Source organism: Siphateles boraxobius, unplaced genomic scaffold, assembly GCF_051911475.1.
Source record: "Siphateles boraxobius isolate OS27281-9 unplaced genomic scaffold, OSU_SipBor_1 26, whole genome shotgun sequence".
NCBI lineage: Eukaryota > Metazoa > Chordata > Actinopteri > Cypriniformes > Leuciscidae > Siphateles > Siphateles boraxobius.
The window spans coordinates 20,230,001-20,246,308 of NW_027508876.1; the positions used below are offsets into that span (position 1 = coordinate 20,230,001).

A 16,308-nucleotide genomic window follows, 5' to 3' on the forward strand; every position below is an offset into this window, starting at 1 on the left:
CTCAAGGGCTATTGGCTAGCTATTGTCGCATTCATATCCTCATATTGCATTTATGCGCATCTTATCCTGAGTTGTAGTCCCTTTTAGAAGCCTCCATTACTATTTTCATACTAATATGAAATAGATTTGTGTTGTGTTTGTGAACAAGTTTTAAATTAATCTGAATCATAATCGCAGCTGTACATCCATTTTTATGGTCCTAATAAAAAAGAATGCAAGCAGACATGCCTAACGTTTAAAGGCCGAAAGAGTGCATAACTCTAGAAAATATTAATTTATTCACTATCAGCATTCCTGCTTTGTTTGCTCAAGACCTATATTGAAATCGAGTATTTTTCTTCCTTCTTTTATAGACCCCTGTGGCACTAGTGCAAGCTGTTCAGAGACTTGAGCCTGGGGTTTCTGATTTATGAGGTTTAAGCTTACCATTTTTAGTATTGCCAGACTCACAAAGCAGTTATATACTACCTGCAAAGTTCAAAATGTTTGTGGCATCCCGTAGCAGATTCTGCCCACCGAAAAGTCAGGATGCTGCTAGCAAAGAAAAGAAGGCCTATTTATTACTAAAATAAATAAATAAGAAGAATAAGACTCCAGTTTCTCTCACCTCAACTTGGTTTTGCAGAAAGCTGGAGGATAAATTGCGCAGTGATGTGTCAAGTGCTAAGAAAATCTCTGAAACTGCTTCAAATGCTGTTGTTGTGGGTGGCAAAGAGGCTATCTATGACAATATAGCGGAGCACTCTTGCCTTTGATGGGTAATTGTTCTAGATTAGCATTTGGCAAACAACCAAGAGTCTAAAACCCCATGGGGTCCAATCATGTTAGCTAACTTGTCGTCCCTGGGTGCCCATTGGCATACCAAAGAGCACGACCGGGATCGTGGGCAAGGGGGTCTGAGAAGGAACACCCACGCCTCAAACTCTCTGGGCTCAGAGGACCTAATCAGGCATAAGTTGGGCGACTCTAAAGCAAAGACGCCATGGTACTGTTCTGCCAAAACAATGCAAATCAAAGCACCAGGGACTCCCTATCACCTGTCAACCTAGGCCCCAATTCCCAGGGAGCGTGTTTTTTCCCTAACCTGACGCGACTTATTTATTTATACTGACTTCAATGATTACAAAACACCTCTCGTTGCCTTCTCCTCATCCCGTCTGCTGTTGGCAGTAGGAGACTGGTTTCATTTGTACTGCCTGCAGTGACAAAACAGACTCATTAGTGGCATTCAGAATAAGGATAAGGGCTGTTTGAGACTGGATGTTTATTCGCTCTGCTCTGCTAGGATGACAAGACTCCTTCAGACAAGAAAAGAAAAATATGAAGGGTTAAAAAAATATGTTGTTTCTAAACGAAAACAAATTAGGGCATTCAAATATTTGTTTTTTAGGTCATTAGTGGGGGAAAAAAATCCAGCGAAAAGAAACCATGCAATAATAATGTGCTTGAGCATTTTTAATAAATCCTATCAGCATTTATTTTTCTGTTTCTTCCCACCCTTTAAAAAAAACAACAACAAAAAAACTTGCTTTTATGCTTTCGAAGAGGCACCGGTTTCCGGTCTAACTCTGGGGACCCCGAGAACGAAACAAAAGAAAATAAACAAAAGCTTGTTTTGTTCCTCAAAGCATTTTAAACACATTCCAGCCTTACTTGGAGGCCAGCCAGGTATACGATTCCATCAATGCTGACACCGTCCAAACACATGTTACCAGTAACCACTATTGAGCCAGGAGACATAAATGTAATGGTATATCATGGGTACCGCAGGAGTTGGCAACCTGAGCGAAATTCTTGTGCGAGAGGTATGCCCCCTACATTCCATTCAGAGATTGTGCACAAGGCCACCGTCTTTTCTGCTACAGGCACAAAACGAGCAAAAAAAACATCTCTTCTTAACTTTCCCTCTCCCCTACCTCAAACAAAACCAAAGGAATGCATCAAAGAGCCCCAAATTACCTACCCTATTTATTTTTTTCCTCCGAATCCGTCTGGTTCATCATATGTAATTATGGCTTAGGACATTCTGCCAGTGCATGGCTGTATGGTTTGCTGCTTAGGTCATATAATAATAATAATCATCCTTGCAAATGGATGCCAAGTTAAATAAGTGAATTAGCACAATGTGTCTTTCAGCAGCACACTCACGTCTGAGGTGGCTTGTGGAGATGCAGTAAAGAGAGCGGGACACACCCCCAGGGTCCCTCCAAAACGACTAAAACCCACAACTGCTGCAGCATCCATCCACAGCCTCTCATTTACTGTAATCATGCTCAGACCGGCAGGACCGGTCTGGGGTGACATACGCCCCATTTTCCCAAGGACACTGATTCTGTGGAGCTACAACGTACTGTGGACATTGCCGTTCGCAATGAGGCCTTCAATATGTCAATGCAGTCCGCACTATGACTTTGGAACAGTTCATGTAAATGTTGGCCAGCCAAGCATGGTCTAAACAGAAATCCACCAAAAACACATAAATCTACGAATTGACAGCCGGTTTGCGGAAAGTCTTAAAAGAACTTCTGTGTGTTTCTTTGGAAATATTGCTTTTTCTCTCATGTACATTTACATTCACATTAATCATGTCGAAGTCTAAGTGTGTGTGTTTTACCAGCATTTTAATATGTGGATTGATCCGCAACGTAATATTTCATTGATTGCTGTAAGCGCCAATTCCTGTCGAATCACTATTAAAGCAAACAGTGTACAAGTCTTTGGGAACCAATCATTCCACGGCTTCATACGTTTCTCGCCGAACGGTAAACAGACGAAGAGTGAAACGTTGAGAAAAATATTTCCATGTGGTGTTAATGTTGTTGATCTGGTATATATCATTGGGCCTGCAATAATGTTCTTATGACAGAAGGAAATGAACGAAAACTTAAGACACTGCAGGGTTCATGCAATGGTATTCCAAATTCACATGCTCTTCCCACTGGTCCACTGGACTCTCTGACTCTGTTGAAGGCCATATTTTAAAGGAGCCTACTGTAATGAAGATCTTTGCTTATCTAAATATCACATAAAAGACCAGAGAGGTGCCTAGAAAATATTTTTGGAAACCTTGTGAACGGTGACTGTTAACATTATTTTGAGCATAGTAGGCATGTTTAAATGTTAAACAAGCGTTTTGAATGTTTTCAACAGTTTGTTGTCTATGTAGACAGGATTAAACATTTATAATGTCCTAAATGCTGTCTAGGTAGTTTTAGAAACAACGCCAGAAACCCTGGTGATGAAATACTGTTGTTGCTGATTGGTAACCAGATAAATTAACCTCTTGTCTATATAATAGAATCACTGGACTTAAACATGAAGCAGCAGCATTGGAAAGACCCATTTGCATATCACCTCTCACCTCTGTAGTTGATATGGAAGATTAAGAACTAGTCCTTAATCTTCACTCCTCTAATCCTTCCCACCACTAAGACAGACACGAGTGTTCGTCTACTCCTCAAATTGCCTTAAAAGAAAGCAAACTCCCTATGAAAATGGAGGTGTATTTATATTATGGTGATTTAAAATCTGTCGCCTGGACACTTCTTTCCCATTAAATCCACTGACCTTACCATTACCCTTAAAAGCTTTGCCTGTCTCCATCAGAAGGTGAGAAAGACCAGAGGCTACACCATCATCTTCATGCCACACTATCACAAAAATTTGGTTTTCTGCAATTGAGCATAGTAGTACGTTTGAGACAATAATAATAGTAACAACAATAATAATACCGGTAATAATAATTATTATAATTATATAACACACATTTAATAATTAATGGATAATCTTTAAATCAAATCATTTATATGGTTTTATAAATGTATACATTGCATACATTTATATAAAAAGTAAATGCTGGTGAACTGTCAAATGTATAAAACCATTTAATTATTTGAAAATAAAGAAAAACGTGTCATGTTTTAAGTCAAGCTGTGCCAGTGGCTAAGCTTTGCCTCCAAACACAGAAAATACTATTACAAGAAATGTTGAAACGTTTAAACTACATTCAAATATTCTGAGTATTAAACCGTTTCAAGGTTGTTTGAAAATTATGAATAATGTACAGCTAAATTCATTAAAAAATGGTTTAATATTTTTCAGATATTGTATCATACCATCCCCTCACATCTCAGCACATGTTTTTAATGCAAACAAAGAGTTATGAGCTCATAGTCTCAGGTGGGAAGCACAGGAAAGGATGATCCATGCGTGTGACCCTCAGCCAGCACAGTACTAGACTGTGGCATTCCGACTAATTATGATGCATGGTATACGGGCTGAAATCTTTCCTTTAAAACGAGCCCATGCAATGATGAGACAATCTCCCACCTTGTGAATCTGATAAGAGCGGAATGAGCCTCGACTCACCGCTGCGTGCTTTTCCTATTCATACTTTTAAACATTAAACCCTTTCATGTTCCATCTGCCTTCTCCCCTTCCACAACAACATAGAGGAGGGTCCCTGATTTGCATCCTATTATAAGAGGGAGGGAGGAAAAGAGCAGAGGGATCATGGAGAGGAGCTTGTTTAAAGAGCCCTGCCTCTTGCTTTGCTGCTCTCACTCCTCAATGGGAGCACTTCTTAGCCGAACGCTTTGCATATTGCCTACGAAGATCTTCAGGAGTCGAGCCTGTAGGGGCGAACGCTTTTAACCTGTGCTGTATCAAAAGAGTCTAAGTAAATAACACCTTACCCACCCACTAACCCACACATCAAGAGCTGGCGGGGATATATTAAGAATGTTAAATACATACAGACAAATATAAATGTTCTAGTCCTTCTAATCCATACAAACACATCAATTCGAACTGCGGTATTGTAAGTCGATACAACTGATAGAGCTAATGTCTCAACCACAGTTTATGCAGTTACAACCCATAAAAGGAAAGCCATTGTTTTTTCACTGAAAAGCCCTAGCCATAGCTTGCATTCCACGGTCCACTCGACATACCACAGGCCACTTTGAAGATTACTGAAATGTTTGCCTTTGTTCTCCAGAGAATCACAAAAACGAGGTAGCCTTCTTTTCAAATACACTGCACCTTTGGGTGAACCATTAGGCTTGGAGGCATTCAGTAAAGCATGATATCAAGGGGAGACTAAGGTGAGCATTCGAATGTTGGAAAAATTATAGTTCACTGCATTAAACAAAAAGGCGATCTGGATCTCACAGAAATGCTTTTAACAATTATAAAAATGATAATTCAACGGGTTAATTTAACTAAATGTGGAAAAAAATCATGGGTGTAATCCCAAACAAGTGAGGGGGACTTCTATCAGATCTATTTCAAAGCATTAAGGATTACTAGTAGCAGTCTAATCCTGCTGAACCTAAGGGGAGGTAAATCGTATTGTGTTGGAAATCCTGGCCAGGAAAGAACAGGAGGTTAAATGAGTTCTTTGCTCTGTAATCGAATATCACACTCTACTTATCTATTCAGTGAGCACCTAATGTTTAAAATCAATTACTTGAGGAATGCTTTCTTGCATTCAGGTCTGTTAATGTGAGCAAAAACTGCCACCCATGACTGCTGCTCTGTCTTCACTTGGGCATCCGTTCTGGGCCTGGCTCTTATTAAATGACACACGTCAATATTGATCTTAATTCCAATCTTTTCTGCAAACTCTCTCTCTCTTTGCCGTTAATTGTGGACCGACCTAATAATCTTTGGGATGACTCTTCTTTTTTTTAAACATGCAGCCTTGCGTGTAGCAACTTAAAATAACTGGGAGAATAAAGGTTAACACTGAAAGAAAAATCTCAGCCGAGTTACAGGGGAGACCTCAGGGGAACGTGTGACGTCCAGGCATACATTTATTGTTCAATAATGCTTTCCAGACAAAGTCATATGTTTGCTCTCCGTCTGTGTCTGGAGAGTTAAAACAAAGCTAATTACCTTCAGCCAGCTATTTCACCAAGAATATCATATTATTGCAATTCAAGTCCTTCCACGGCTGGCCTTATCAGAGAACTGTGAGTCATCCTTTGTTAAGCTGGGCCCAAATCCCATGAGAAATGGAGGGGTGGAGAGGGGAGTGAAAAAGAGAGGAAAAAAAGAATGAGGAAAAGAAAAGGGGTAAAAATGACAAACTCCTGCCACTCTTTGTTCCTGGGAGTGCCACGCTCCCCTTCAGGGCTCGGTAAGTCTTATTTCCCCTGCTATGGTTCCCATACCTGTCAGACTCAATAGCCTTCACAGTGCCTGCACAGAGACAAATGGGCTGACCTGGCTGGCCTCTCTGACCCAGGGCCAACAGGAAGATCACATCTGGTTATTAATATCAGAGCATCCTCGTATGGCGGCCCCCCACTCATCTCACAAGATAGAAAGAAAAGAAAACAGCAAAACAGGAAATAACCAAACAGAGAGGGGTGTCTGGGGCGCCACACTTTATCACATTGCTTCAAGTTGTCCGTCAGCAAACGTTAGTCCTGTGGGGCCGGTGTGGAGATGACCATCTGCTTATGAGCGGGGAGGGCATGATGGGAGAAATACCTATTAATATCTATGAGGATTAATGACAGCAGGGCCTAGCTGAAGCCTGGGCTTTGTGTTTGCACCCACACTCGTCTGTCTGTATGCTTTAATTATACCCCCTCCCCCTCGTGCCCTCCCCTGAAAGATTCCCATTGTAATCCGCGTGCAGGTGAAAGACGAGAGCGTCTGAATAATCTGGCCTCGCTGTTGGGTCAGAGCGGGAGGCAGAGAGAGAGTGCTGACATACTTTTATGCCTGCAGAGTGTAAGTGGATAAACGGACGCGTTTCTGAGCCTGTGGTTTTGTTTGGATTCGGAAAGTAAAGCGCAGGCTTCCATAAGGTCATTTGGACCTGTTCAAAAAGTCCTCTGCCACTGTGGGGACCAGCTCTTATTGACAAACAACTGAGACTGGGCCACTTCCACTTTTTTTTTGGCCATTCTCTCTCATCTCCTCCCAGGTTTGGTTGCTTCCTATGAGGTAGTGTCTAATTTTGCAGATAGCATGAGAATAAATGCAACAAACACGGTTAACCAAATCTATCGAAAACAACATATTTTGATGCACTTCAGGGTGGTTATAAGCAATAGTTCATCCAAACTTTTTACGGAACACAAAAGAAGATATTTTGAAGGTATTTTTTGAAGAATGTTGTTTTCAAAAGTCGTTGGGGTCCAATGCTATTTACTTTCATTATATGGACAAGTTAATACATTATTCAAAATACAGTTAATGCATTATTGTTAATACAGTTAATACATTTGAATAATTGTCAGAATAAAATTTTTTGGTGCCCTCATTGGAGATGCTGGTTTGAATCCGGCCTTTATTTATTAAAAAACTGTGGAAAAATGCCACAAAATAAAATACAATGTGTATTTTCAAGGGACAACAACAATGATGATGATGCTATATGAAGGCTCATGCAAAATAGATCCTCCTCGTTCTTCTATAGCACAATGGCTTTTTATGCAAATACCCTCAACTCAATCTCCTGTCCATTTTACCATCAGATCGGGGGAAATGACAGATAATAATTTGAGCTGCATATATATAGGGCATTTGATTTTCAAATGAGAAGGAGTGAGGCTGACCTTCAGTAATGAATGTGCTGTAATATAATGTGCCCATCAACCGGCAGCCATCTTGGTATAGAAAGATAGAGCAAACGAGTGAGAGAAAAAAGGGGGAAATGAGGAGGAAATACTGACCTTCTGGATGAGAATAAAGGGGGAAAACTTAAAAAAAGGGTTGGGAAAAGTCTTTTGATAATTCTGAAATTCCAGTCTCCTCACTCTCGCATTCTCTCCTCCTCCCTCTTTTCTCTGCTCCCCTCTTTTAATTTCCCCTCTCATTTCCCTGCCCCGACCAATGGTGTTGCCATCCGTATCATGGATAATGAGATGGGCTATCTGCCTCTCCCTGGGGACAAGGCCACGGAAAGCCAGTCGCTGCAGCTCCATCTCCCCGCCTGCCTCCGCCAGAAAGAGGCGCATTATGTGTGCTACGGCCCATGTGGCTCAAAACGGGGAGAAAGGAGACGAGGAAGGGGAAAAAAAGGAGGAAAATACAAATATGGAAATGGTGCTTTGCACTTCAGACAGACTGAAAATTCTGCTTGACTGATGACGGATGCTCTGGGAGGGGGGGTGGCTGCTGTAATTAAGCAGTTCATAGCCCCGGACGCGCAACTGGGGGATACACGCTGGACATCCTTATGTGTTGCACACAAGCCTCCAGAGAGGAGAAGTACAGAGAGAGAAGGGAATAGACAAACACAGGGGGAGGAAAAATTAGAGTCAGAGTGGGAGATAGAAGAGAAGAGCACAGCGAGGACCACCTGGTGAACAGGTGTGGGTCGTATATGCCTTTCCCCCCGCTTCCAACATACTGACCATGAACATTCTTGGCTTCAAATGACCCAAGTGCCCAGCGCTAATCGGCTCTTTGGAGCAACACACATTTCTCACCATTTCTTAATCAAGCGTTACAACGCCTTTGAATGGCCTTGACAGATTTACACTCGACTACATCTGCGTTTATTTGAGTGCTTATTAACGAAAATTGTATAACAATAATATATCATTACTGTAGGCTAAAGCAAAACACTAACAGGTCAAGATTATGTATTGTATTTATTTTAATAGCCGAATTACTTCAAAATAGTGAAAAAAATCCAAGGCTGTTTTAGGTGTGGGCTTGGGAGCTTTAAAACCACCTATGAGAAGCCATAGTCTTTCACAAAAAGGAAACATTGCACTGCTAATGTAATTTAGGTCTTTTTTTAATGTCTGGAAAATCTGAACTCTTCTACCAAAAAAATGTAAAAAAAATTTAAGGTAAAAAGCTGCAATAAAAATACTGAATATGCTTTTTGTTTGTATCCTCAATCATTTTGGGCCATAATGATACTTTATGTTCTGGGGCTCATATGGAAAGGTCATCAATACTTTGTTCTTTAGTGCGCTACCCTTTCACCTTTGAACATAAAAGACGAGGTGTTTTTCTAGTCAAATAAAGAAACCTCTTTTTCTTTTTTCCCAACATTTACTACCAAATATACAAGAGCGAAACGGTCCAGTTTCTGCCAAAAGCATTAGAAGCCGCATCTGTAGAACAGATTTCCCTCTCTCTGGGTAAAGGTGGGGGAGCGAGGAGATGAGAGAGCCAGAGCGAACCCCCTCACCCCCTCTGTGTCAAATGGACAGCCTTCTCTCTCAATCAAAATTCAGCCCCCATCACCTGTTCTAATATTTCTTTAAATGTGAGCCAATAAAACTCAAACAGGTAGAAATCCATTTGAGTGTTAATTTATTTTTTAACCTCAGCAAGTACTTTTAATAAAAACTATACGAACTACAGATTACATTAGATTATATGTCTCTCTGTTAGACTAGATCACTCATTTCCAAGCACTGTTGTGCTGGTTTAGGATTAAACCCAAAAGATAGGGACCATTTTAATTCAACATATTCTGCATAGCCCTGTGCTTTTCTAGAAAAGAAAGTGTAAGTGTTAGTGCCTAAAAAAAAATCAGGTAAACTCTAATTAGACATTTCAGAATGAAAGCAAACAATCATGTCAATAATCAGGCAGTGACCCAACTACACATGCACGTGAAGACACAAATCTACTGCGAGACTTACTAAAGATCATAGCTAAGCTATGCCTTTCTCTTCTTCTAATCTCCAACCTATTTGTCTTTCGATGTGATCCCAAATGCTCTCTGTTGCCATGGAGCCTTTTTATTTGCTTAGAGAATTAGCCAAGCCCCCTGACCCCCCACCCCTTTTCTAAACTGCTGAGGATTTCAAAACATTCCCATGGACTGTGTCTTTAATGCCAGGCCTCCAAATACCACATGCGATTCTTTCAGCTCTTTATTTGCCTCATGCTGACTTCACCCATTGGAGGATTTGCCCTTTGTTGTTTAGTTACTTGCTCTGTATTTCTAACACTGTCTGAATTCATGAATAACACGAAGCAGCTCGAAGTCTCATTTTTGTTATAAAAAAAAAAAAAGTAAAACCAGACCATTTGTTATTCTCGGAAGGCCTTTTGAGCATTTGGTTCTGACCTAAATCTTTTTCAGGAGGTTCTCGGTGTGAAAGTGACAGTAGTTGTACCTTCCTCTTAAAAAGCTCTTTTTGGATGACCATATGCGTAATTGGGTCCCAGAAATTAATTGTTTGCATTATTGCTATTATCACAAGGCTGCCAATTTCTTATGTAGTCTAGCCATTGTCAGCTGCTAAATTTACTTTTCTAAATATACAGCCCAGCACAGCTTACGAGCACACAAGTCAAAAGTGACTAATGCTGGTCAATAGATCCTCATTAAGTTAATACAGTTTATCCAGAGGAGTCCACTAATGTGTCTGCTGGTCTATGATTTCAGGATGTTAGTATTATTGTTTCAGGCAATCACACAAGTCCAGTAAGTCAACACCCAAATGCACTTAAGAACAGGATGAGGCTGCAGTGGCCTCTGTTCAACCCCCACCGCTGTGGATCAGTTATCTGCCTTAGGCCTGGCGCAAAGCAGTAAATTATGACCAGCAAATCAAAAAAAGAAGGTACATTAAAACGTGATTTGTACTTGTCAAATAACTGGTATAAAGCAGGAAGATCTAAAAAATAATCATGACATTTTCACTTTCTTATGCATGCATGTGGACAAACACGGTCATACATTCAAAATTCGTCAGCTGTTCATATGACGCTGTAATACGCTGGCTGAGGGGGCAGCTTTCTACTGAGGTGAAAATTCAGTGAAGTGCTATAACATTGGCCAACTGTTAAACATATTGATATTTCTGGCATAAATTCAATTAGGTTTGATTTCTGAAATGCATCATGTAAACAGGCTGACTGGCATATTCCTGTCTTTACAGGAAAGAGAGCATGGAAGGCCAAATCAAATTTACAGCTGGACTAATGACATTTGACATCATAAAAAAAACAACACAAGGTGCTAGAAAACAACTGTTCACCTTTTGTGTTCTTTTGACCGTGACCACTGAATTAACTGTCCGCTGCCAAGTGCAGTGACAAAATACGTATAATGCAATTCAAGTTAAATAAAACAAAGTAAATATTAACCTATGTGACACAGAGAACATACAGAACTAGGACAGTGGGTCATGACACAGTTTAACACAAAGTAAACATAACTGACCTTGTAGACCTTCAGCGCCGCTTCGTGCCTCTGGTTGGTTGCATGCAGTCTCAGCTTCTCCACACTGTTGCTGTAGTAGTCACAGGCATTGCACTTCAGGTGCACGGGGTTGCCAATGGCAATGCACTTGAGACGCCACTGGTTGGCTTTGCCACCTTCCTTGATGTGGGCCACCAGCTGATACTTCTGCATGTGCTTGTCGGTCTTGCAGTGTAGCTGGAAATTGGCCTTGAGCTGCGTGTTGTAGTTGCACAGCTTGCACTGGTAGACGTCTCCCATCACGGCTCTCCACTCCTCTTCCGGAAGCGATCTCTCTGCCGCCACGTGCCCGCTGAGGGCCTCCAGGCTGTCAGAGCTGAATTTGTTGCACACCGCACACTGGAAGAGTTTCAGCAGCGGGTCGTTGATGCAAGGTGACAGCTCCCCAGCAGAGAGGACGGACAGGTCATCACCCATTAGCTGACCACTCACAAGACGCAGCTCCGCAGGCAGCTCATTATTTACTGCGGGGAGAGAGAGAGAGAGAGAGAGAGAGAGAGAGAGAGAGAGAGAGAGAGAGAGAGAGAGAGAGAGAGAGAGAGAGAGAGAGAGAGAGAGAGAGAGAGAAGAGAGAGAGAGAGAGAGAGAGAGAGAGGGGGGGGGGGGTGGAGGGAGACAGAGGGAGAGAGAGGGAGCAAGAGAGAAAGGGAGAAGGGAAGAGGTGGGGCACAGTCACAGGGAGGAGAAAAAGAGAAAAGGTTTTTTTTTTAATAAATTAAATTTAAAAAAGAGCTGAGAGACTGGTGTAGGGCACCCATACAAAGGGATTTGATAAAATAAAGCCCCAGTAAGGAGTATGGCTTTTATAAAGCCTTAACTATAAAAAGCTATAATAGGATTGAATCAGGATCAATTACAATCATCCCTTTCAAGTTCTAAACTCCCTCATCAGATAGCTTTAATTACTCCTACCAGGCATTCCTGAGTTTGTACTCAGGCACTTTTCTCTCTCTCTCTCTCTTTAAAGAAATGAAACTGATCAATATAAAACAAGCCAGCTTCAATGGTAGTCCTAAAAATTTAAATAATAAAAACAGATCAGCTTACATCTAATTGTAATTTAGTCTTTGATCTCTGCACTTTTAGAAGCAAACTGGATCATTTTCCTTACCCCCTGGAAAAAAAGCTTTGAATTTAATAATTACACAAGATCAAGACAAGGTACAAATATAGCATTTTGTCAGACAGAGAGTTTCTGAGTTGCTAGATAAAAGTACTCCGTGGAAACAATATTTCTTGACAGGCTAGTGTATATGTGTCAGTCTATACTAAGTATGGAGGTAAAGATCCATGAGATGAATACACAGGCTTACAGAAACAGATTCAGAAATGCTGTGTTTGGTCTTCATCGACAAAGTGAAAGAACAAAAACTGCTACTGCTACTGTTGTGTGCAATCTGTTCTCTACAGTCCATGTTAAGATGAGGTTTTTCTGGGTAGAGCAAAGGACTAAGCTTTAAAAAATGAAGAAGCAGATTCTCACATGGCAGCTCAAATCACAGAACAGACTGAGAGCAGGATACAATAATGACAGGAGTAATAAGACCAAAGTCAGTGAAGGAAAGAGAGAACAAAAGAAAGTGAGTGACAAGCATATCCAAGCCAAAACTACTTACCGTGACCAGGAGCCAGAGCTGCGGCAGTGTTAGGGTCAAGCTGGAAGGGGTTGATCATCATCTGTGGGTCTGAAGGGTTATCCAGTTTCATCCCGGTGAGGCCGATGTTCTGGGCCAGGTAGTACTGGTAGAGCTCCGCCTCAGCTGGCGCCAAGCCTAGATGCAGGTTGTGCTGGATCTGCTTCATGTTCTGCTGAAGAAGCATCATGTTGTGCATGTGTTTCTCACTTGTCATATGAATGCGCAAGTTGCGAGCCACGTTGGTCTCATAGTCGCAGACCTCACATCGCCACGTGGGCTTCTGTTTGGGCTTGGAGGGCGAGGGTGTGCCACATCCGCTCAAACCGGCGTTTGACACAGGAGCAGGGTGGTTGTAGATGGCTTCCGTTCCCCCGTTCTGCAGCGTCTGCACATTGTTGAGGTGCTTGTCTGACTGCATGTGTATGCTAAGGTTGCCTTTGGTGGTTGTAGAGTAGTTGCACACCTCGCAGCGGAAAGGTTTGTAGCCACATGTATAGCTTTCGCCCCGGGCTAGTCGAGGATGAGGCTGGCCCGTGCGGCAATAGGCACAAGAGCCTCCAGACTCTGGATGTTTCTCCTTCATGTGAGCATCCAGGGTCTGCTGGTATTTGTAGTGCCAATTGCATTTGGGGCATTTCAGCGTCTTGCAGGAGTTCCGTGAGTGCATCATAGTCATGTGACCACCAAGTGAACGGGACGAACCTAAGACAGTGTCGCACTTGGGGCATTCAATTCCACTTCCAGGAGAGCCCTCTCCTGGGCCAGGGGTGCCAGGGGTGCTGGGCGTGGCAGCATGCTGGTGCAGTGGGCCTGGGCTCTCGTCGTCTCGTCGCATCAGGTCAAGAGGAAGAGATGGTGGACTGCCATCCCTGCCACTGTTAGAGTCGCAGCCTCCACTCGTAGAGTCATTGCTGTAGTCCAAGCTGGCAGCAGCTTGCTTTGTCTTCTCTAGGTCATTGGCAAAAGTCACAGAGGAAGTACTACCCCTTTCACTAAATTTGAGCACACTGGACGAAAAAGGAGAAATGCTTTGGTTTAAGAGAGGGAAATCTTTGCTACTGGTACTATCTCCAAGTTCACAAACACCATCATCGTCGAGCTCGTTCGAATACATGTCTTCGTCCTCCTCAGCATCAGCCACATCTCTTGGCTCGCATTTGATGGGGAGCTCACCATTCGCATGCAAAGTGCTAACGTCCTTCTGCCGTTCACAGTTGCTCTCCTGATCCCTGCACCCAGCCCCTGGTGACGAGCGCTGGATAAACGCGGAGCAGACGGGGGACTTGAGCGCCGAGGTGGCCGCAACCCCGAGGTTCAGTTCAGCCTTTGGCATCTGGGCACTCCTGGGCGACTGGTCTGCAGAAGATGCCAAACTGGCACTTCCTTTCAGGAAGGCGAAACCAGCCTGGAGGGAATCACCGTTATCCATGTGAAAGGTGTTCCACAGGCTGTGAATGCCTGGATCAGGGCCCATGAAGTTTGCAGTAGAAAAATGTGGTAACACAGAATTGTTTTTTTTTGGTTCCAGAAAGCTTATAAGAGGTTCTTTGTCTTTACCAATGCCCTGTATGATGGCAGAGACATATTTATTACTAAGGAGCTTCTGCTCCTGCTCATTGAGGGTCATCCGATGATCATGCACAGCATGGGTTACAAATGACCTACTATAACCAAAAGACAACTTGCACAAGAAACACATCAGAATAGGTTTCCTTTTCCCATCACTAATGCAACCATCAAATTTAGACAAGTCCACATTGTTTGGAACATCTTTGGACACACAGGAGTTTTTGGCTGCACCATCAAAGGTAAGATAGTCTTTATCACTCTTGTGTCGGAGATCGTAGACACGGAAACTGTGCAACACAGGACCATCTCCTGCTAATGCTGAGGTATTTGGGAAAGCCTGATCGGCCATAAATGGTTTCCCGAGGGATGAAGCGATGTGAAAGGTATTGATCACTTGTGGATAAAAGGACATGGGGGCTGTGGCCGACTGCTCAGTCTTGTCCCCAGCAGCAGTTTGGGAGTTTGAAAACAGTGCTGGGGAGAAGAGGCTTTTGACCCCTGACTGGGCATCCTGGCCACCTTCTTTGGAGTCCTCAAGAATAAAAGCTGAGCCATCTGGCTGGTAAACTATCTCTCCTGTCAGGTTCTCTACATCGCTATCCTCAAGGTCGCTGACCTCGCTCTCGTTCTCGTCCTTCAGAAGGGGAAGGCGAGCGTTCGGGCAGTGGTGCTCCATGTATTTTTGTAAACTAGAGAAGGAAGTGGCACATTCGTTGCAGGGGATCTCTTTAGTGGCCACGCCTATCGCATTATCCACGTTCAATCCTGATGCAGTCTCTCGACGGCTCTCCTCCTTCCTCAGGTTGTCATCCGCAGGGCTGTTTTCCTTGTCAGGCTCCATCCCAGGGACTTTCTCTGGCACCTCATTATCAAGATGTGTCGTCTCACGTAGCTTTGATATCTGCTGCCCATTTTCCTGCCTTGAGAAAGAAGGGGAATCACAAGTTTCCATGGTAATCGCTACATGGGGATCTCATTTCATCCAGCCTGTCAGGCACCTGTATAAATAAAAAAACAAAAGAGAGCAAAGGCATATTAGAACGTGTATAATGATGGCGTACATGATCTTCAGCATGTGCTGTCCTTGATAATACAGAGAACATTCCTGCTCTGCAATTACTCGTGAATTAGCTAAAAAATGAGCAACAGAGTTCTACCTAGAAAAAAAGCTGTATAGTTTTAAAAATGCACAGACACACACTTAGCAGATTTTAGCAGAAGTTATCAAGAGATTTCAATAGTTATAAAAAAGGTTTAAGTATGAGACTTTTTCAATAACCAGTGGAGCACTCCCCTTAAAATCAACCCCGTCCCACACAAAAGTTTCTGTGAGCCCCTTCACTGCAACAATTACAATAAGCAAAGAAAAGGGGGATGAACCACCACATTCAAATCATGACCACATTGGCAGAGAGAGGCGGTATCTCTTTGGTTCCTATGTTATTCAGTAAATCAGCTTACTCCAAATCTTCCCTAGGAGAGATCCCCCAGCAGGTATCTAACAAGCCCTGAGTAAGCAGCCATCCAAATTCTAACCCACGCTTTTGCCTCTTCGACAATCACCCCAAACTCAAATTAATATTTACCACACCCAGTCCAGTCACTCCGGGAGGGCCGTCTCGCAATTTCTTTTCTCTTTTTTGTTTTTCATTTTTCATCCTTGGCAGCTCACAAAAACCCAAGCACATAAAGCACACCATTTGAAATACCATTGTGATGTTATCTATCCTGGATGGCTGCCCATCTCCCAACTGTCACTGCCTTAATCAGGGTCTCTCCTGGCTTTCACAAATCATACGTGCACCTTGCTGATGAAAATCCTTCAATAATTTTTTTTTCTTGGACCACAGACAATTTATTCTCAAGGCTGGCAATGCAGATTCAAAGACTTGGAATCGGAACATA

At 42.6% G+C, this 16,308-nt stretch overlaps 1 protein-coding gene across 5 annotated transcripts in view; it reads right to left on the reverse strand.

The window, feature by feature from the left end:
- The window catches only part of zfhx4 (zinc finger homeobox 4), an 86,609-nt gene that overhangs the window by 41,026 nt on the left and 29,275 nt on the right, over nucleotides 1–16,308 (reverse strand). For all 5 annotated transcript variants that reach the window (XM_077244709.1, XM_077244708.1, XM_077244707.1 and 2 more), the window contains 2 exons: nucleotides 12,814–15,401; nucleotides 11,159–11,661 (listed from right to left, as the gene is read on the reverse strand). In XM_077244709.1, coding sequence (XP_077100824.1) covers nucleotides 11,159–11,661; nucleotides 12,814–15,355 — 3,045 coding nt within the window. In that variant the 5' untranslated portion in view covers nucleotides 15,356–15,401. The remainder of the gene's footprint in view (nucleotides 1–11,158; nucleotides 11,662–12,813; nucleotides 15,402–16,308) is intronic.